Source organism: Hetaerina americana, unplaced genomic scaffold, assembly GCF_022747635.1.
Source record: "Hetaerina americana unplaced genomic scaffold, ioHetAmer1.1.p SCAF_44, whole genome shotgun sequence".
NCBI lineage: Eukaryota > Metazoa > Arthropoda > Insecta > Odonata > Calopterygidae > Hetaerina > Hetaerina americana.
This window is the reverse complement of record NW_027287030.1, coordinates 145,614-162,170: the sequence shown is the minus strand read 5'-3', so window position 1 is coordinate 162,170 and position 16,557 is coordinate 145,614. Positions and strand designations below refer to the sequence as shown.

The 16,557-nt window shown below is 40.4% G+C and overlaps 1 protein-coding gene and 1 non-coding gene across 7 annotated transcripts in view; one reads left to right on the top strand and one right to left on the bottom strand.

Moving 5' to 3' along the window:
• Positions 1 to 16,557, top strand: part of AMPdeam (AMP deaminase) — a 224,056-nt gene that overhangs the window by 140,191 nt on the left and 67,308 nt on the right. The window contains exon 1 of one of the 6 annotated variants that reach the window (XM_071591206.1): positions 6,684 to 6,798. The exons of the other annotated variants lie outside the window; for them this stretch is intronic. Within the exon in view, the coding sequence (XP_071447307.1) occupies positions 6,713 to 6,798 (86 nt within the window). The 5' untranslated portion in view covers positions 6,684 to 6,712. Of the gene's footprint in view, positions 1 to 6,683; positions 6,799 to 16,557 lie in introns of those variants that run through there. 6 annotated transcript variants of the gene reach the window in all.
• TRNASTOP-UCA (transfer RNA opal suppressor (anticodon UCA)) lies at positions 14,646 to 14,732 on the bottom strand. The gene has a single exon. It is a non-coding gene; the product is annotated as a tRNA-Sec (tRNA).

Genomic DNA, 16,557 nt, shown 5'->3' with positions numbered 1-16,557 from the left:
TTAGTTCGTTCGCTATCTTCTTTTCCCTCCTGGTTTCTATGTGCAATCGTTACGATGAAACATCCAACTGAAGAGAATCGTAGTTGGTCAGAATTCTTTTTATAACTAATTGTTGGAGTACTTATCTTTTAAAGTCTTGCTGTGTGTAAATTAAGGGTTCCCTGACACGTATCATAGTTTTTCCCGTTTCTCTGTAACACCTACTTTCTCGTGACATTAGTTGACCTATTGACATTTTGGTACAACTATTTAGCAAAATTGCTGATAGTGATTGGCCATTCGAAATCCGTTTATCAATTCCTTTATATGCTCGAAATAGGCAAATTATTAGTAGTTTTGCCGATATAATTGTGTATCTAATGTTTTGCTTAATTTGAGGGCACTTTCAGAGGGTAATAATTCGCGAATCCGATGAATCGCGATGATTTCGCTCTCTTGAAGAGAGTAGCCCAGGTTGGCGATCCTATGTCCTATTAACAGATGGTTTTCATGTTAAAATATTTGATGCTAGCGTGTCAGCTGTTGGATTCAAGTCTGCGTATATTGAACCAAAGCAATATCTTCCCACGGAATCCTTCATGGTCATTTCGTGGGAATTGTCCATTCTTGTAGTCGGCATATTTGACCGAATTATGCGGAAACAATTTTCTATCGTAATTTTTTCCCGTTCGATCAACCGCCATCAATAAGGAGGGAAATGTTTATTTATGTCGGAGTGTTCCTGTCGATTGTTTCGAGTTTAGTGTGAGTGCAAGTGCCAGCTTAGTTTCAAGACGCGTTGGAGTGGATTTAATTTAACGCCAACTCCTTCAATGAAATCAATATCAAATCATTCATGAGCGTTTCTCAATGGAGTCCAGCGTATTGCTCGTTATGAGGGATTGCTTTTTTCTCGTTACATTTACTGTGATCTGGTGATTATTATTGACGACATAAGCATTCGTTCATATATTATATAAAACAAGTAGTAGACAAAAGTATTTCGTTCATATATTATATAAAAACTTGGTAGGATACCATGATGATCATTTATAAGCACCTGATCACCTTGACTCACTTACAGACTGATGACTCCTGAGATTTCTCAAGATCGTAGTCAATCTATATTTATAGCTTTCCTCTTGTTATATGCGGCTTTAACGCCGTATTTGTAAGTAGCTTAACTTGGCGAGGCATTGTTTTTTATTGATACCCAGCACCGGGTTCAGCTTTGTGTATCTTAGGCAAAGTCGCGAGTGTGATTAAATTCTAGTTCCAATCTGGAAACCCCTTCGCTCCGGGGAAATACCGACATCCAAGATTTATTCGGCCGGCCGTGTTAGTTCTTGCATCATTGATGGAATATATGCATTCGGAAGGAGAAACGGAGAGCTTTTTTGGCTTCGCTCCATTAATCTTCAGGTCACAGTCTTTTGTGTTTTACCAATTTCGTCACTCGAATAGAAGAATAAGTTTGTTTGACATTCAAAGTTACACCGAAGACGTTTAGGTGAACGGACTCTTCCCTGTGTTCAGTAATTGTATTCCTGGCTCTTTTCCTTGGATATACCGGAATTCCAATACAAACTGATATTTATGCAAGCCGTCGCTTTATAATGAAGACTGAAGCTTTCATTCTTCCATGTTTTATTAAGTTCTATACCCCGCGTATTCTCATCAATTTGTGTTTATGTTTTACGAAGTAGTTACACAGTGTGTACGCGTGTGTCTTGCAAGTATGTTTGTGTATATGTGTATATATATATATATATATATATATATATACACACGTACATATTATATATATGTATATATATATACATATATCTAATATATATATGCATATATAATATATAAATGTTTTATATATATATATATATATATATATATATATATATATATATATATATATATATATATTGAATGTAAATTTAACGTATACATATCCGAATGTATTTTTCCATAAACATACCCGAGTTAGCGTTTGTGAGTTGTGCATTTTTCAAAATGATCATAGCTTCGACTTAAGAACAGAAAACTAATTTACGACTGCTAAAAATGGCTATGCCCGTCATCGTTGAAATTTTGTTGACCTTTGGTTGAAGTTGTGAATGCTTTGCCCATCTCTCAGTTACAAGCTTATTTATATTGTTTTGTTCCCATGCTCTGCGTGCGACTGCTTGAACGATCAACACGTGCAAGTAAAAATTCAAATTTCTCTATATTTAACCGATATTTAAGTTAATTGCTTTCTTATGTGGGCCACTCATTGCGTCGTTGAGCTGCAACTAGCCACCCTGGTTCCCATGAGGAATAAAAAGTGTAGCGAAGAGATGCCCCCTTGCACAGCGCACTGGAACTATTTGGTGGCTCATAAGTTATCCTAGGCAAAGCATTATTGCATTCGCCTGAGTCATAGGTTATTAATCACTTGAATTTACGATTGAACTGGAATGTATTCTGGGCGGGGGGGGGGAAATACTTGAGTCATAATGGATTTCGAAGCATATTTTCTGCAAATTTTACATCAAGGCGCGGTGCTGTATTTACGTTTGCCATGATTATGATTGTATTTTGTTATACACTTCGGTAATTTGTCCGGGTATATACTTGTATTAAAGCTATGGCGATGGTCTTCAGTCGAAGTGGGGTAGTAATCTCCAAGTAGGACCAGGGAAAGAGGAGCTGGGACAAGTGTAAGAGTTACGCTATTGAGGTAGGTAGCGGGATTACTAGTGATGGAAGAAGATTCATGAGGGGCGCAGCAGGCAGCATAGGAATGGCGAAGAGGGCTTTCTATCGGAAAATATGACTAACTTCTAGCAGCAAAGAGTACCAGCATAGACATAAGGGAGCGATTCGTTAAAACTAAAATAAGAGGTCACTGTCCTGTGGTTCTCTAACTAGAAGATAGTTACGGTAAGGGGTTGGAGGAGATGGTGATGTAGTTCTGCAGAAGAGCGATGATAATAAAATGGCCAGAATCGGCGGAGTGATTAGGGCGTAGGGAATAAAAAGTGAAAATGATGAAATACTTCGGAGAGGGAGTGAAGAGAAGACAGTGCACTCATATGCAGTGCACTCACAAGAAGGAGAAGACGTGTACTAACTGGACACAGCCTGAGGCGCGAAGACCATAATTGTTGGATGCACACAAGGGAATAATAGCTAAAAGACAAAGTTAAAGGTTGAACTATGAGAAGCAGGTGTTGGAAAATTTCGAGGAAATGGGGAGCTATGAAAGAATGAAGAGATTGCCAGGGGACAGAGCGTATTTGGAGAATTTCTACGAATCTTTCCTCGGATTGATAACCTGTGATGGTGATTGATTTTTTTCGGTCCCATAAACGATTCAGCCTAAATACCAATAGCTGTGCGCTGGATTGGAATGTTGAGGTACAGGGGTACTAAATACTGAGGACGCTAAAAACCTCTCGTGATACATTTCTTTCCCCCAAGAAACTCAAGTCATTTTCAATATTTCTCCGAACTAGTTATAAAAGAAAAAGTTGTGAATTCAGCAAAATATTTAAGAGAACTTTTCTGTCCCTGTTTATTGGAATTAACATAAGTAAATATATATTTTACTTTTAACGATGGTACGAGATGCTAGCTGTTTAATGTAATAATCTTACACGAGCAATTTAAAAGACGATATTTTTGCACCGGGTCTGATATTAATGAATAAACTAGTCGACCAGTCTGAAGGAGGCGAATGATTTTTACACTCTGCAATTGTTGCATGGATAGGGATCATCTTACCGTGAAAATTTAAAGGCTATTAAGAGTGCTGGATTTGTGAGGATACGTCATTCCACCGTTAGTATTGCATGTGACTCAATGATTTGGTAGCAAAGGTGATTTTATTCTGCATCGTACTGTGACCCATGTTGCCGTCGGTATTAAGAGTATGCGCTTCGTTTAGCTTATCAGCCGCAAGAGTACTGACTGCTTAATGAAAAATGCTAGCTGCGTTTTATTTAAATACCAAAAATTGGGACTTTATGAAATACGGTGGGTACAAGTCAACAAGTGGTTCTCCAATTCAATGATCGCTTTCAAATATTATTTTCCTTCATTTTTTAAGTTATTCTGTATCCGCTGGCTGAATCGTATCAATTTTATAGTCCCAATACGAGAATAACAATGATCAAATGATAAAACTTACCCACTATACATTGACTATTTTTACAATCGGTTTCGATGTATTACATCATCTTCACCTGAAAATTCAGTCGATTTGTAGGTTTCGGTTCATTCCTCCTAAAACAAATTTGTGTTAGCGATTGGTCAATTTTACGTGAAATTTATTGCACTGCAGGCTTCACTTCGTTCAAGTTTATGATATGCATTGAAAATAAAGCCAATTCTCTGATGCCAACTGGAATTATCGTCGTTAGTGTGAATCCGGGTTACATTCTGACAATCTGCTTTCTACCTTGGTTGTACCTTCCTCTCTCCACCTGGTATTTTGCTTAGTATATTCCCGGTCAGAACGTGTTCATGCCCCATGATTCTACCTGATGATGCCATGAAACGGTGAAAGGCATTGTAGATAAAATTTCTGTTGAATAGTAGGCTTATTCTTTTTCAATTAATATTTTAAATTATTGAACTTTTTTGGGGGCATACATTTCTTTCAATATTGGGGGGTTATTTTCAGAATATTAATCGGCGCCGAACCGTTTTGGATCAGTTCACATCCCCTTTTTTGTCGTCGTGTTGAACAACTACTCACCGCGCAGGGAAAATATTTCAGATCAGTTTTACGCGTACGTTTGTGCGATTAACCTCTTGAATCAACTTTTTTTAAAGTCCACTCCCGGGGTGCACTCGGATGACTATTGTGCCAAAAGCGACAGGTGGGATGGTTTTCCTTTGGCTTATTTTTCGTTACGACCGAGATCCACTTTTCCTAAAAAATAGCCATTTTTTAAATGCTCGACCGAAAGTTTTCAGTCCTTCGCGGTGAGGGCGTCAATCCCTTTACCATCGTTCAGACATGTAATTAGAGTCCCATTTTTTCGCTCTAGCCTCAGTGATATATCCGGTAGCAGATATGGATAGAGAATGATTCTTTGATATGGGCGATGTCAGCGGAGAAAAAACTCTTCTTTAAGTGATAAGAAGGGCACGAAAACTCCGAGCTTAGACATTGCGAAATTTATGGTCCTCCTGCCCAGATTAGATAATTATGGGTTCCCAGGTGATCCAATCTGTGTCGCCTGAATACCGTGACTAACGGCAATGGTCAGCTTTTTGTTTGAATCGGAAATAGGAATTTTCGATCAAAGCTCACATCACCCACCATTGCCCATCGTACATGGCGAAGATGTTCTGCGTGAGCAAAGAGAGAGAGACTGGGTTACCTATGAAATCCATTTCCTTTTCACGTTTTCTGAGTGCAGTCGAATCTACACGGTCGAAGGTAGCGCATTGTGATGTTTTTAATTTCAGGATAGTCTTCTGTAACGGCTCTTCAGTGATTACAGAAGTGACAATGACCGGATGTTTAAGACCAAGGTTCTGAGGGAGGGCAAGATAATTTGTTTTAAGAATTTAGTTTTTAATGTCGCCTTTAGTGTAGCACCACATATTATAACGTGAAATGCGCGTAAGAAATTATAAGGAGAGATAAATGCGAGAATTATTGATATTTATACTGTACTAGATACTATAATTGTGATATAATTTATATTTTATGCCGTAGTAGTCCAGGGGTTAGAGCGTTGGACTACTGACCGAAGGGTCGAGAGTTCGATTCCTGGGCTCTCTGGGGGCCTGCAGCTCCGCCTAAGCTGTGTGATTTTTCGGACACCAGATCTTATTGGGAAACCATAACCGGCACAGGGAAAGTAATGGCACCTCCTACCCTGATGTGTGACTTTAATACAGCGTATAGGGCTTAGTACTGGGTGAACTCTACCATCATCTACCAAACCGACCTTCGGGTTGATTACTGTGTTTATGGTTTGCCAAATTTTGACAGCTTTTCATGTTGCCTTACTGACGAACTTTAAGTAAATTATGAAACTAAGACTTTATATTATAGAAGACATTCTTTCCCTGTAGGAATACAATGATAAACACGCTCCCTGCATAATATTAAAAAAAACATTCATTCTCGCTCATATACATTTAAGTTCACGTAATTTTATTGTAAAAGAAACTCGATAATCCACAGTCCCGTGGAGAAAACACTCAATTGTTGATACAAAAGCAATAGAATTAAACAAGCGTACTTGCGCTTCGCAGCCCTTGGGAAAAACACCGAAGGAACGGCTCCGAGTTAAAATTCAGCGTTTTTAAGTTCTCGACGGATTGCTTGAGTGATTCGTCATAAGTGTGAGGAGTAGCTGGTGCACTTGGCCGTGGCTATCAATGTTTGAAATACTATTTACTAGTATGTGGCTTGCGGTACGAATGTGTACGTAGTTATCGGTGGATTAATGCCACACTTTGGAATGGTGTTATCCTACAGGTTTTCTTATCTAAAAGGTCTTATTTTTACTTTTTATGAGTTCCGAACCCGCCTCGGACCCTCTTTGGGGCGGCGTTCTTATTTGTCCCCCCCACGGCGCGTCCAGTGAGCTTTTCCGCGACGGCGGCGGTGACGTAGCGCGACGTCAGCGTTCTCCGAATGAATCAGCGTTGGTTGGACTAGGTGGCTGGCTCCCTTGCGTAGGTCGTGGCACTGACACGGGGAGAGCCGCGGGCGACGCACGTGTGAGCGATGATGAACGGAGGAGGAGGAGGCGCTGCTTCGGCGGAAGGGGTCGTCGCGGAACCGGAAGGCCACGAGCTCGATCCACAAACGCCGTATGTTCACTGCTATTCCATCATCGCCTGCCCACCCACTCGCTTATTCCGGGGGCACTTTCCGAATTCCCCGCGAGCTAATAGGATTCAGCCCAGAGGGAATCGAGGCCGTGGTCTCAAGCACGGAGGGGATTTCACCGCAGGTTTGCATAGCGGGCATGCGAGTTCGGAAATTTACTTTCATGTTCTCAGCGATTTAATTCCGTGCTCCTCGTTATTAAATCGAACCTGTCGATTACTTATATACTTAGACGGGTTTGCACTTTTATTTTTCCTTCAAAACATGATTAACTAATCAGATAGCCATGTTCAATCATTCAACGGTGTCCTTTCTTTGTTTTGCCATCTCATACGTATATAGTCTCGGTAGACGCTAGCCTACAGGTATATATAATCGTCACCTGTATATATCGCCATCATGCGGCTGTTTCACGATAATGGCGTTGGCACCCCTTTCTTTCCATGCCTAATAATCAGTGTTTTTATCGGTATATTTACGTTTATGAACTTTGCAATTCTAATGTCTTATTTGTTTAGATTAATGGTAGACGTTGTGATCCACTGCGCCTGAATATATTCACGATCTGTGAAGTCGGTTCGGAATGGCACGCCCTCTTCAGATTAGCCGCATATTAGTGGTTCCGCATTAATTGCACGTTGAGCTTCTGAAAATGAACTTATCGGCCATACTATAACAGTTTCATGAGTCAAGTTATTCGACGCATGGTTAATCACCAGAATACGAACGTCGGCTTCCCTATCATTAGTTTTCTGCCTGTCTTACATAAAATATGTGCGATCCTGCTGTCTTGTGTCATTGTTTACTTGGCTTAATTATTATTGGACGTCACGATGCTGACAAAACGGCCTGTCCCTATCCTAAAATGACATCTGAGCGTGTATCATTGATAGTGAATAGTTTGTCCTATGCCGCTGTTTGTTTCCTCACTTCAGAAATTCAGATAGGACCGGAAGTACGTAAATGGTGTAACCGCAAGGATTTGCCGAATTTTCGAAAGCTCTCAAAGATCTAAGTCTTTAATTTTCTTGTTTTGGAATATGACAACTGCGCTGTCGTATTAAATTAGTCATTTGATTGATGACGAAATATTATTCCGGCATTATTGGAAGCCGGAAACCTCCAAAAAAGGAAGAATAAATTTGGGTTAAACAATAAACCCGTAGGGTGGAACGTATTTTAATATTTGCCCATAGCATTTGAAGAAAACATTGTAGCGCTTTATTTTGAAGTGGTAACAATGCAACAATTACAAATGATAAAAATCATTCGCCTTGAACGGGATCGAACCTGGATCCTTCGATGTCCGGGTGAGTGCTTTAAGCCAGTTAAGATACCGAGGCGTCCTCTTACATTCCGGCATCAATGTGAGCATCCCGGCCGAAGCGAATCATTTTTACCTTTTGACATTTTTGCACTGTAATGTGAATGAGCGGATGACTCCGTTTAAATATTGTCGCGGCATTTTTTGTATTTTCTTTGAATTTAAAATGACTAGCTAAAAACGTTGGAATTGTAGGAAGCGAATTAGTCCTGTCATTTTCCACTTCCATGTGGAAGAAAGGGAACCTTCCCTCCTCAAACGTGGCGGAGACAGATTTTACCTGAAGCGGCCACTGAATTCTCGGAGTTACTCCCGAGTTGTTAGCGGAGGGGAGGAATTCCTTGAGTTTTTCAGGTCAGCGGAAACCCTGTAAGACTTGCAGGAGGTTAGTGGGCATATATGTCAAACTGAAGGAGAGAACGTAGATGATAGTAAGTACTAATTAGCGCTATGATGGTTGGAGTGTAAAACCAGCAATTGCGTGGTCGCGTTTAGTTTTCTCTACTATAAAAAACTATATTCGATATTTTATTTATTTTACAATATAATGAGTGCTTGGAGTGATTAAGGCTTCCTTTATTGTCGATGATCCTGATTGCACGAAAGCTACGTACTTTATTTAGGTATTTTATTTGTGTCGATGATTAGTTTTCTGTCGGCATTTATTTCAGTTATACGAAGCGAGCAATTAAGTGTCCCTTACTAATCGAGAATTGTACTCAGACTAGGCGTTCCCTTCCATTCGTTCTCTCGATCAAGAGTTGAGACCTCTAATGTCCTGCGTGACCTTAAAGAGTGCCTGGCAACGAACGCTGTCTCTATGTTATCTGCATTTGAGGAATGCCAAGTAAGCTCCTCTTCCCCTTATGAATTTTTAACAGGTCTCTCTTTCTCTTTACCACTCCAGTAGACAAACGCGTGCATCGGGAGTCCGTAAATGAATTTTCCTGCTCGAAGAAATTAAGTCGAATAGAATTTCGTGCGTAAATTCGTAAAATGTGAAGGAATCTCAACGAACAATTTATGTTGTCAATAGCTTGTCATTTTGTTTTTAGGGCTAAATTAACTATCGATACCCTGCACCGCGGCTGCAGCGAGGGTCAACATTCAATGCAAAAAAATATTGACCATCGCGAATATTGACTTTAGTCGCAATGAAGTTTTATGACAATTGGGTTGATCTCTTGACTCTTGATTGTTTTTACACGTTGTCCTTTGTCTATCTTGAGACCATAAAGTTGGAAGCCTCTTGCATACTGTATCTATTTATTCAGTATTTTGCCCACAACATTTCGCCATTAATGATAAGCAGAAAATGTACGTGCGCAGGGCTGTGAAAGTTAGCATCATTCCGCGCACCGAATGATGTCGAGTTTCACGAATGCACGGAGTGGGCACCCACGAGCATCTCTCTATGACGTGAAAATGGAGACGGCCGTTTCGATTATTAATGAGACAGTTCGGCTGGGATGAGCGTGAGAACCGCAGACGGTGGAGTGTTTGTCGAGCCTCCTGTATTCCGCTTCGAATGTTCGGGAAACATTTCAAGTGTCATTTCTTATGCCGCTTCACTTTCCGGGTTTCTACCCGCGAGTTTTTTTTTTAAAAGCGTTTTGGGAGGAGATGAAGGCACACTTTCAGGAGACGGGCCAAACGTTTCTTGCCCCATACCGGCTGCATTAAAAATCTTCACCGCAATCTCGCGACAAGATTTTTGTGGAGTGGACAAAAATGTTTTCGTTTGATGACTTCATTTAGCAATGTCTAAACGCCAACAAGGATTGATTGGCCTACTGTTCCAAAAGCTTTACATAGAGAAGTACGGCCAGCGTTGAGCGTGACGTCATACGGTAAAATAGGCAATGTTAATATACTAAGGTCGGTTACAGGCGTCGAGGTTGACAATAGTTCTTGGAAACAACACTCAACTTCTCCCTTCACAATCACGAGTATCGACATTGTCATGCTTGTGCCGTTCACAAATCGATTATTTCCTGTTCAGAAGAAACCAATAACCAAATCTTTATTCCTTACTCTTTGAGGCGTCCTATCTCGACAAAGTCAAATTGCCGGCCATTCAGACTCTTCCTAATCATTTAAAAATAATGATATATTAGTTATCTACGATTTATTTTCATGCAGCAATTGTAAAAAAACTACCTATACGTTAAAGACCACGATGGATATTAATTAACGATTGCCTTGGTATAACTACGGACTCTTCTCAGTTTCAATCGTGGTGTACGTATTTCGTTTCTTGGAATGGAAGCGGGATGCAAAAATGGTAAACATAAGCCATTCCATATTTTGTCTTACTACCGATCAAATATCATATGATTAAATTACTTTTTGCGTTACTTTATTTGAAATTGCTCCCCTGCTGTTCACGATAAACTCTGAAATATGTGACAATAGGCGCCATTTTCACCTGGTGTTGAAATTCGATCTCGTATTCTGCGTGTTCCCTTCATCAACGTGCATTAACTACAAAACAGACTACGTTATTTTTTTATATATTTATTTATATATTTATTTATGTGAACACACGCAAATTTATACTTATATTTGTGTGTGTATTCGCATTAACATGATCAGGAAATATATATAATTATGTAATTATTAGTTGTTCTAAACACCTCTAGAATATATTTAAATATTGAAATGAACTATTTTTGTGCTCGTTGAGAGTGCCCCGTGTTAAAAACGCCATTTTCAAAGGAAGAACTTAGCAAGAATTAGCTCGGGGAGCCCTTTTTTCATAAACCATCACAGTCTACGGAACGTACTTCGGAGATGCTTTTAATTTCGGAATATTTGGAAAATGAGTGATTCTCCAGCGGGAGCCGTCATTAAATGAATTGTAACAAAAATGATAACGCCACTTCAAACATTCTGTCCCCTTAGGCGCCTCGACAAACAAAGTAAACCAAGACATTCTAATTGGCAGACGAGTCCTCAACCAAGTAGTGCATCGGTGGATATGACTAGAACTCCACGGAGAATTTCATCAATTTCATTCCCTCCTCGTCCATGCACGCTAAAATTCTTTGTCGAAAAAATAAAATGATACCCCGTTTTTAATGTGAAGAATCATTTGCGGGCTCATTTGTTCGTCTGGCAGCTGTCAGTACAGAACCGAGGGGCGGACGAGGGATTGCTTCTGTTCCCTCCACCCTCGGGGTTGGGGGGTGGAGGGAGCCTCCCTCCACCACCCAACCCCGTGACTTACCTAGATCTCGACTCTTAACTAAAAGGGGGACGGAGGGGGGGGGCAGGGGAGGTAGGCGCGCAGTCGTAAGTCTTCCCGGCGTGCAACGTGATGGGCACGTAGTGTATGTAAGCCCCGCCGGGCGTATTTTGCGCCCTCTCATGCTCTTGACGTCAGGCGAAGTCCGATATTGTCGGGGGAGGGGGGACGGCGACTCCCCTCTTCCCACCCCCTTGCCCTCTCCTCATAACCTTGTGAACTCCGACACATGCACGGCCCGAGTGCATGTCGTGTTTTTTCCCCCTCCCTCCTCGGAGGCCGTTGCAAAAATAACCCAAGGCATTTTAAGGTATTATAGGGGCCCCCATTGTTGATCCAGATGAGTAACTGCGGATTATATAAAATAACTGCCACGCTCGGGCTAAAAAAAATGCATGCATTGTCATCCGAGGGTTGCTCTCTCTTATTAGGGGAAGAAGATTACATGCAAATGAAAGGAGAGGTTGTGTATAATGCGATACGTATGCCAACAATTGGGAGAAATTCGCGGACGTTTTCATTCTTTTTCCTGGATAAACTCCTTCGAGGGAGTTTAGGATTTTGCCAAAGAAATGGAAACGAGGGAAATACATCTATATTCAATGGGAAAACTGCGTTGCTTTTTTACGCCTAAGGTCTATTTTACGTTGCGAAAAATAACGAAGTAATGTTTTCCTGTAATAATCATGCTCGTAAAGTCTACCAAAAGAATGAACATCGTAGTCGTAAGAACGCAATTCGCGATTTTTTTTTGTTAAAATTTCCTCCCAAAAATTGTGCACGCTTACCTGTCTGTATATGATTCCTGGCACCGAATTGAACATGGAAAAAAAACGAGGCTTATCAATACACTCCGAAGTGCGCATTAATAACTCCGCTTAATAAACGTCATTGCCGCTTCTTCATTTCTCCAGCAGAATAAAAATAGTCTCCATTGCTAGGCAGAGACACGAGTACATCAATCAATACGGACTTCAAATCGCTCCAGTGTGTACTCAATTGTGAATTCCACACGGACGGTCATCAGCACCGCTCGCGAGTGAACAATTAATAATATTGAGAACCGAAAGTCATTTGCGCCGAAACCCTTGCGCATCGTTAATCTTTGTTATATTCTCTTTGTGTGCATTTATAATCCAGGCTATCATAATTACTTGATATAACCGTAGGGTAATTTCATAGCGTTTGCTAAATAACAGGTGACCCCGAGAGCCCAAAATTTGGCATGGTAATTTATTTTTCTCATGAAATACTAAGCAGCAGGTGTTTGAAGGAATTCCCGTAATCAATCCTCGTAAATATCTTAAGAACCTCAAAATGCCTCCTTATCTCAAACCCCAATTTTTACCATTACTTTTATTATTGCTCAATGAAATCAATCAGAAGAATGTAAACATTGGACTTTATACGAGGGCGATTCGAAAAGTAAGGTCCCCAATATTTTTCATGAAAAATCAAATTTAATCTCAACTTTGCGTACATCGTTGGAAAGGTTGAGCATATAGCTATTTTTCTACATAATCGCTTTGACGATCAATCGCGAGTATTTTATGTCAAAATATATTCTGGTGCGTACACACCTGTTGGTGGCTTGCAGCGTACCGTTTATGATTGTAAGGTCGGTTAGCAAGATGAGGGTAGGGCTTTCTTCTGTACCTGCGGCGTATGAAATCCGTAAGCACATCATATTAGTCGAGGGCAGTGAAGCAATTCCCTTCCCTCCGGTTTTGCAGGAGTACCGGTGAAATCACCCTGTTCGGCATAGAGGCACCCCTTCAAAGATGTCAGCCGTTATGAAGACCGTGGGCCCTCCCTCTATTTATGGTCCGGATGATCTTCGGCTCGATTTCCTTCCCGATAAACTTAGTCGAGAGCACCTGGGGATAGTAGAACCAAGTCATGACATTGGAAACTGACAAATTAACAGAAAACAGTGGTGGTGGAAATTAGGAAAAGGGCGGAAGGGACTGGGCGAGGTAGAAGCAAGTGAACCTAGGATGGGATTTCCTTTCGAGTTCGGCACGGGGCGTGTGACGGCCAAAATAATATCTGAGCTGTTTATGTCATTTCGAGTTAGTTGACGCGGGGATTTCACCATTCGAGTCGCCTGCGTGGATGGAATTTCAGCCGCGGCCAAGTGCGGAACGTCTCGTGGGCCATCATTCTCGACGCCGCGAATGATTTCACGACCGCAAAAATTGCTTCCTCTTCGCATCCATTACCACCGCGACTAAACCCCGGACGTGCCCTCCTCCAGGGGCGCCACCCATTTGCACGCTCATTCGATCACGTTTGGGAGGCCTATGTTTTCATTCGTGACGGTGCTGCAACGGAGAGTTTGTTTGCTTCGCCTGCAAAATCACAGCGCTTGTCTCTCACATGCGACCGAATAGTGTTGATTGCAATGGTGCCAATTTTCCACTCAAAAACTTTTTTTTCGATCTAGTTTTTGGAAGTGATTATTGCTTCATTATCGGGTGGAAAAAAGTAAAAGTTGCGAAATAACTAATTCAGATACTATTACATGGACGGCTCAATAGTTCTTCAGAAAAGTTATAAAAACTAATTAATTTGGGAATGTTTTTTATTTATTTTTGTTAATTTAGAGAGTGATCAGATAGCACTTCATTTGGCTTTGTAAGTAAAGGTAATTGCTAATTTAACATGTATAATTACTATGGATCCTCTAAACACTAAAAAACATATCACAGTTTGAATTGCTTGCCATTTTTTATTTACTTTTAAAAGTTCTACTCGGCAAAAGTTTTGTAACAGTCTGACATCTTAATTACGGGAGTGTAATGACTATACCCAACAAATATGTGAAAAAGAGTAAAAAATTTTTTGAGTAAAAAATTCCGCCGATGATATAATCTGATTATATTCTGTCGAGCTTTTTTCAAGACCGATGTTTCAAAGATCTTTTCTGTCTCCTCCCTCTACCTAAATATATACAGTTATTTTCATGTTAACTCTTTAAGTCCTCAGCCTTATGATGCTTCCTTACCATAAACATAGTTCAGTCAGCTTCCAATCTTGAGCAATGGATCATCTGCGAACAGGAGAGAGCAGTTCCTTCATTCTGGAAAGTGGACGCTCATTGTTAACGCTACATCGATTCCATCAATACCAGATTCGTATATTGTAAAATGGGGTATGGAATATCAAGTTAGTTGACGAGCTTACGAAAGTATCTTGAATTTGAAGTGATAAGAATTTAAAGTTTGAGCAAAATGTTATTTTGTAGCCATCAGTATCGCCCAACAGGTGGAATCGAACCACTCTGACGCTAGTCAGCTACAGGTTTGAAGCCTGCACCCCGGACCACCGAAGCTCAGTTAGGCGAAAATGTAGATGGAAAACAAAAATATTTAATACCCTTTTCAAGTCCGGAAAAGTGTTCGCGAAAAGTAAGGATAAGCTCCATTTATTTGGCGTAAACAATCCAATGGTAACATTTTAATTATTTTATATTTAGTTTTCATAATAAAAACCTAAAATTGGTTATAAAATAATTTGCATAAGTTAATGTACAATCGAGGCGAGATGTACGAAGTGAAATATTCAAGAAACATTATTTGGGATGAGCATCGGCAAGTGATCGGTCTGAATAATGGCTTCGAGTATTCGTGAAATGTTGAGGCTTACTTATTATTTGATTTTTTGAAGAGGTTATCGTGTCAGCGTGTCAAAAGGGAAATAATTAAAAAAAGCAAGGTTTATCAGATGACAGCTGTGGTGTGTTACGGGATGCAAACTCTTCAGGATACACGGAGGCTAGTCTGACTTCGTCTTCGTGTATCCTGAAGTTGAAATTGCGTGAATGCTAAGGGCTTACAGGTGATTGCAAGGTCAGGCGCAACTTTGTCCCAGAAAACGGCATTAAAACCTTGTTTAATCGCTGTATTCACTCATTAGATGCAGCAAACCCTTCTACTTCGGTATCAATGTAAGAATACACCGCCAAAACATTATTATTAACTAAATACTAATTACGCGTTTCCGAAATAACGTAAGGCTAACTACAAGACACAAAGATTAGAAATTTTTCCTATAGCCAAGGGGTATATTTGTGGGTCTTTTGAAACATGTATTACCCGCAGAACGTCCTTCATTGGTTTTCATTAGTATGCAGAAGATATTTTATGTGGTTGGAATAGCAGTCAGTGGAAGCCGATAGCTTACAACATTTCTAATGTCCTTCCATAAGTATCCTTTGAAGTAAATCAATTCGCGCATGTCGTCATTTCTTCTCAATTATTAATGTGTCATGTTTCACATCAAATACCATCGTATAACTGGTGACAGTGTACAATTGGAAAAAGTGTGGATGAAGTCCTTTGCTTTAATTATTATCAGAAACCTGCTGCGAAATAACACCTGGAACTCCAAGTCGTAAGAAAATAATTTATGAGAAAGAATACAAAAATTGTGTTGATTGAGGCGTCACCGCATATGTCGGGGATAAGAGTTTCTCGTGATACCTGTAATATTGCCCTGAATTGAAGTACTAATTCACAAGTCCTTGACTAATTTTACTTCGCCTCATTCTTTATTTTCTCAATTTGTGCGGAAGAAAAACTCACGCCACTCTGGCAGTTTCCTGTTATTGCGTGAGTGCAAAAAGTCGTAGCGCGTGAGCTGCCATCCTCCTCCTCCCGCCCCCATTCTTCTCCATATAATATATGTAATCACCAGTTCCTATGTCCGCTCGGAAAAACCTCTACGCGAAACCTTGGGCGGAAATGTTGCATGTTGTGGTGGCCCCTCACGCTGAATCTCGCGCGAATACAGAGAATAATAGGATATCAAAACGAAAGTCAAAACTCGCACAATTTCAATAGTTCCGTTGCGGGCTACGAAATGAGGATAACGAAATTAAATGGAACGGGATTCGAGGAGCGGAACTCTAAATGTCAAAGCGAAACTGGGGACGAAACTAATCTCTAAACTGAAACTAAACACCCACATTACAAAACTGTATTGAGTTTCAGTACCGTACGTATTATTTCATGTCGAACTAAGAGGAAGCGAAACCAGGACCTCCTAGTTTCGGTTCTCTTGTGACGAAACTCTTTCGTTCCGCCTCGGTAACCGTCCTTGGGGAATACCTCCTTCATAATGTATGATTTCTTTTAGCGAAATCAGTCGAAACAAAAACAAAATTTC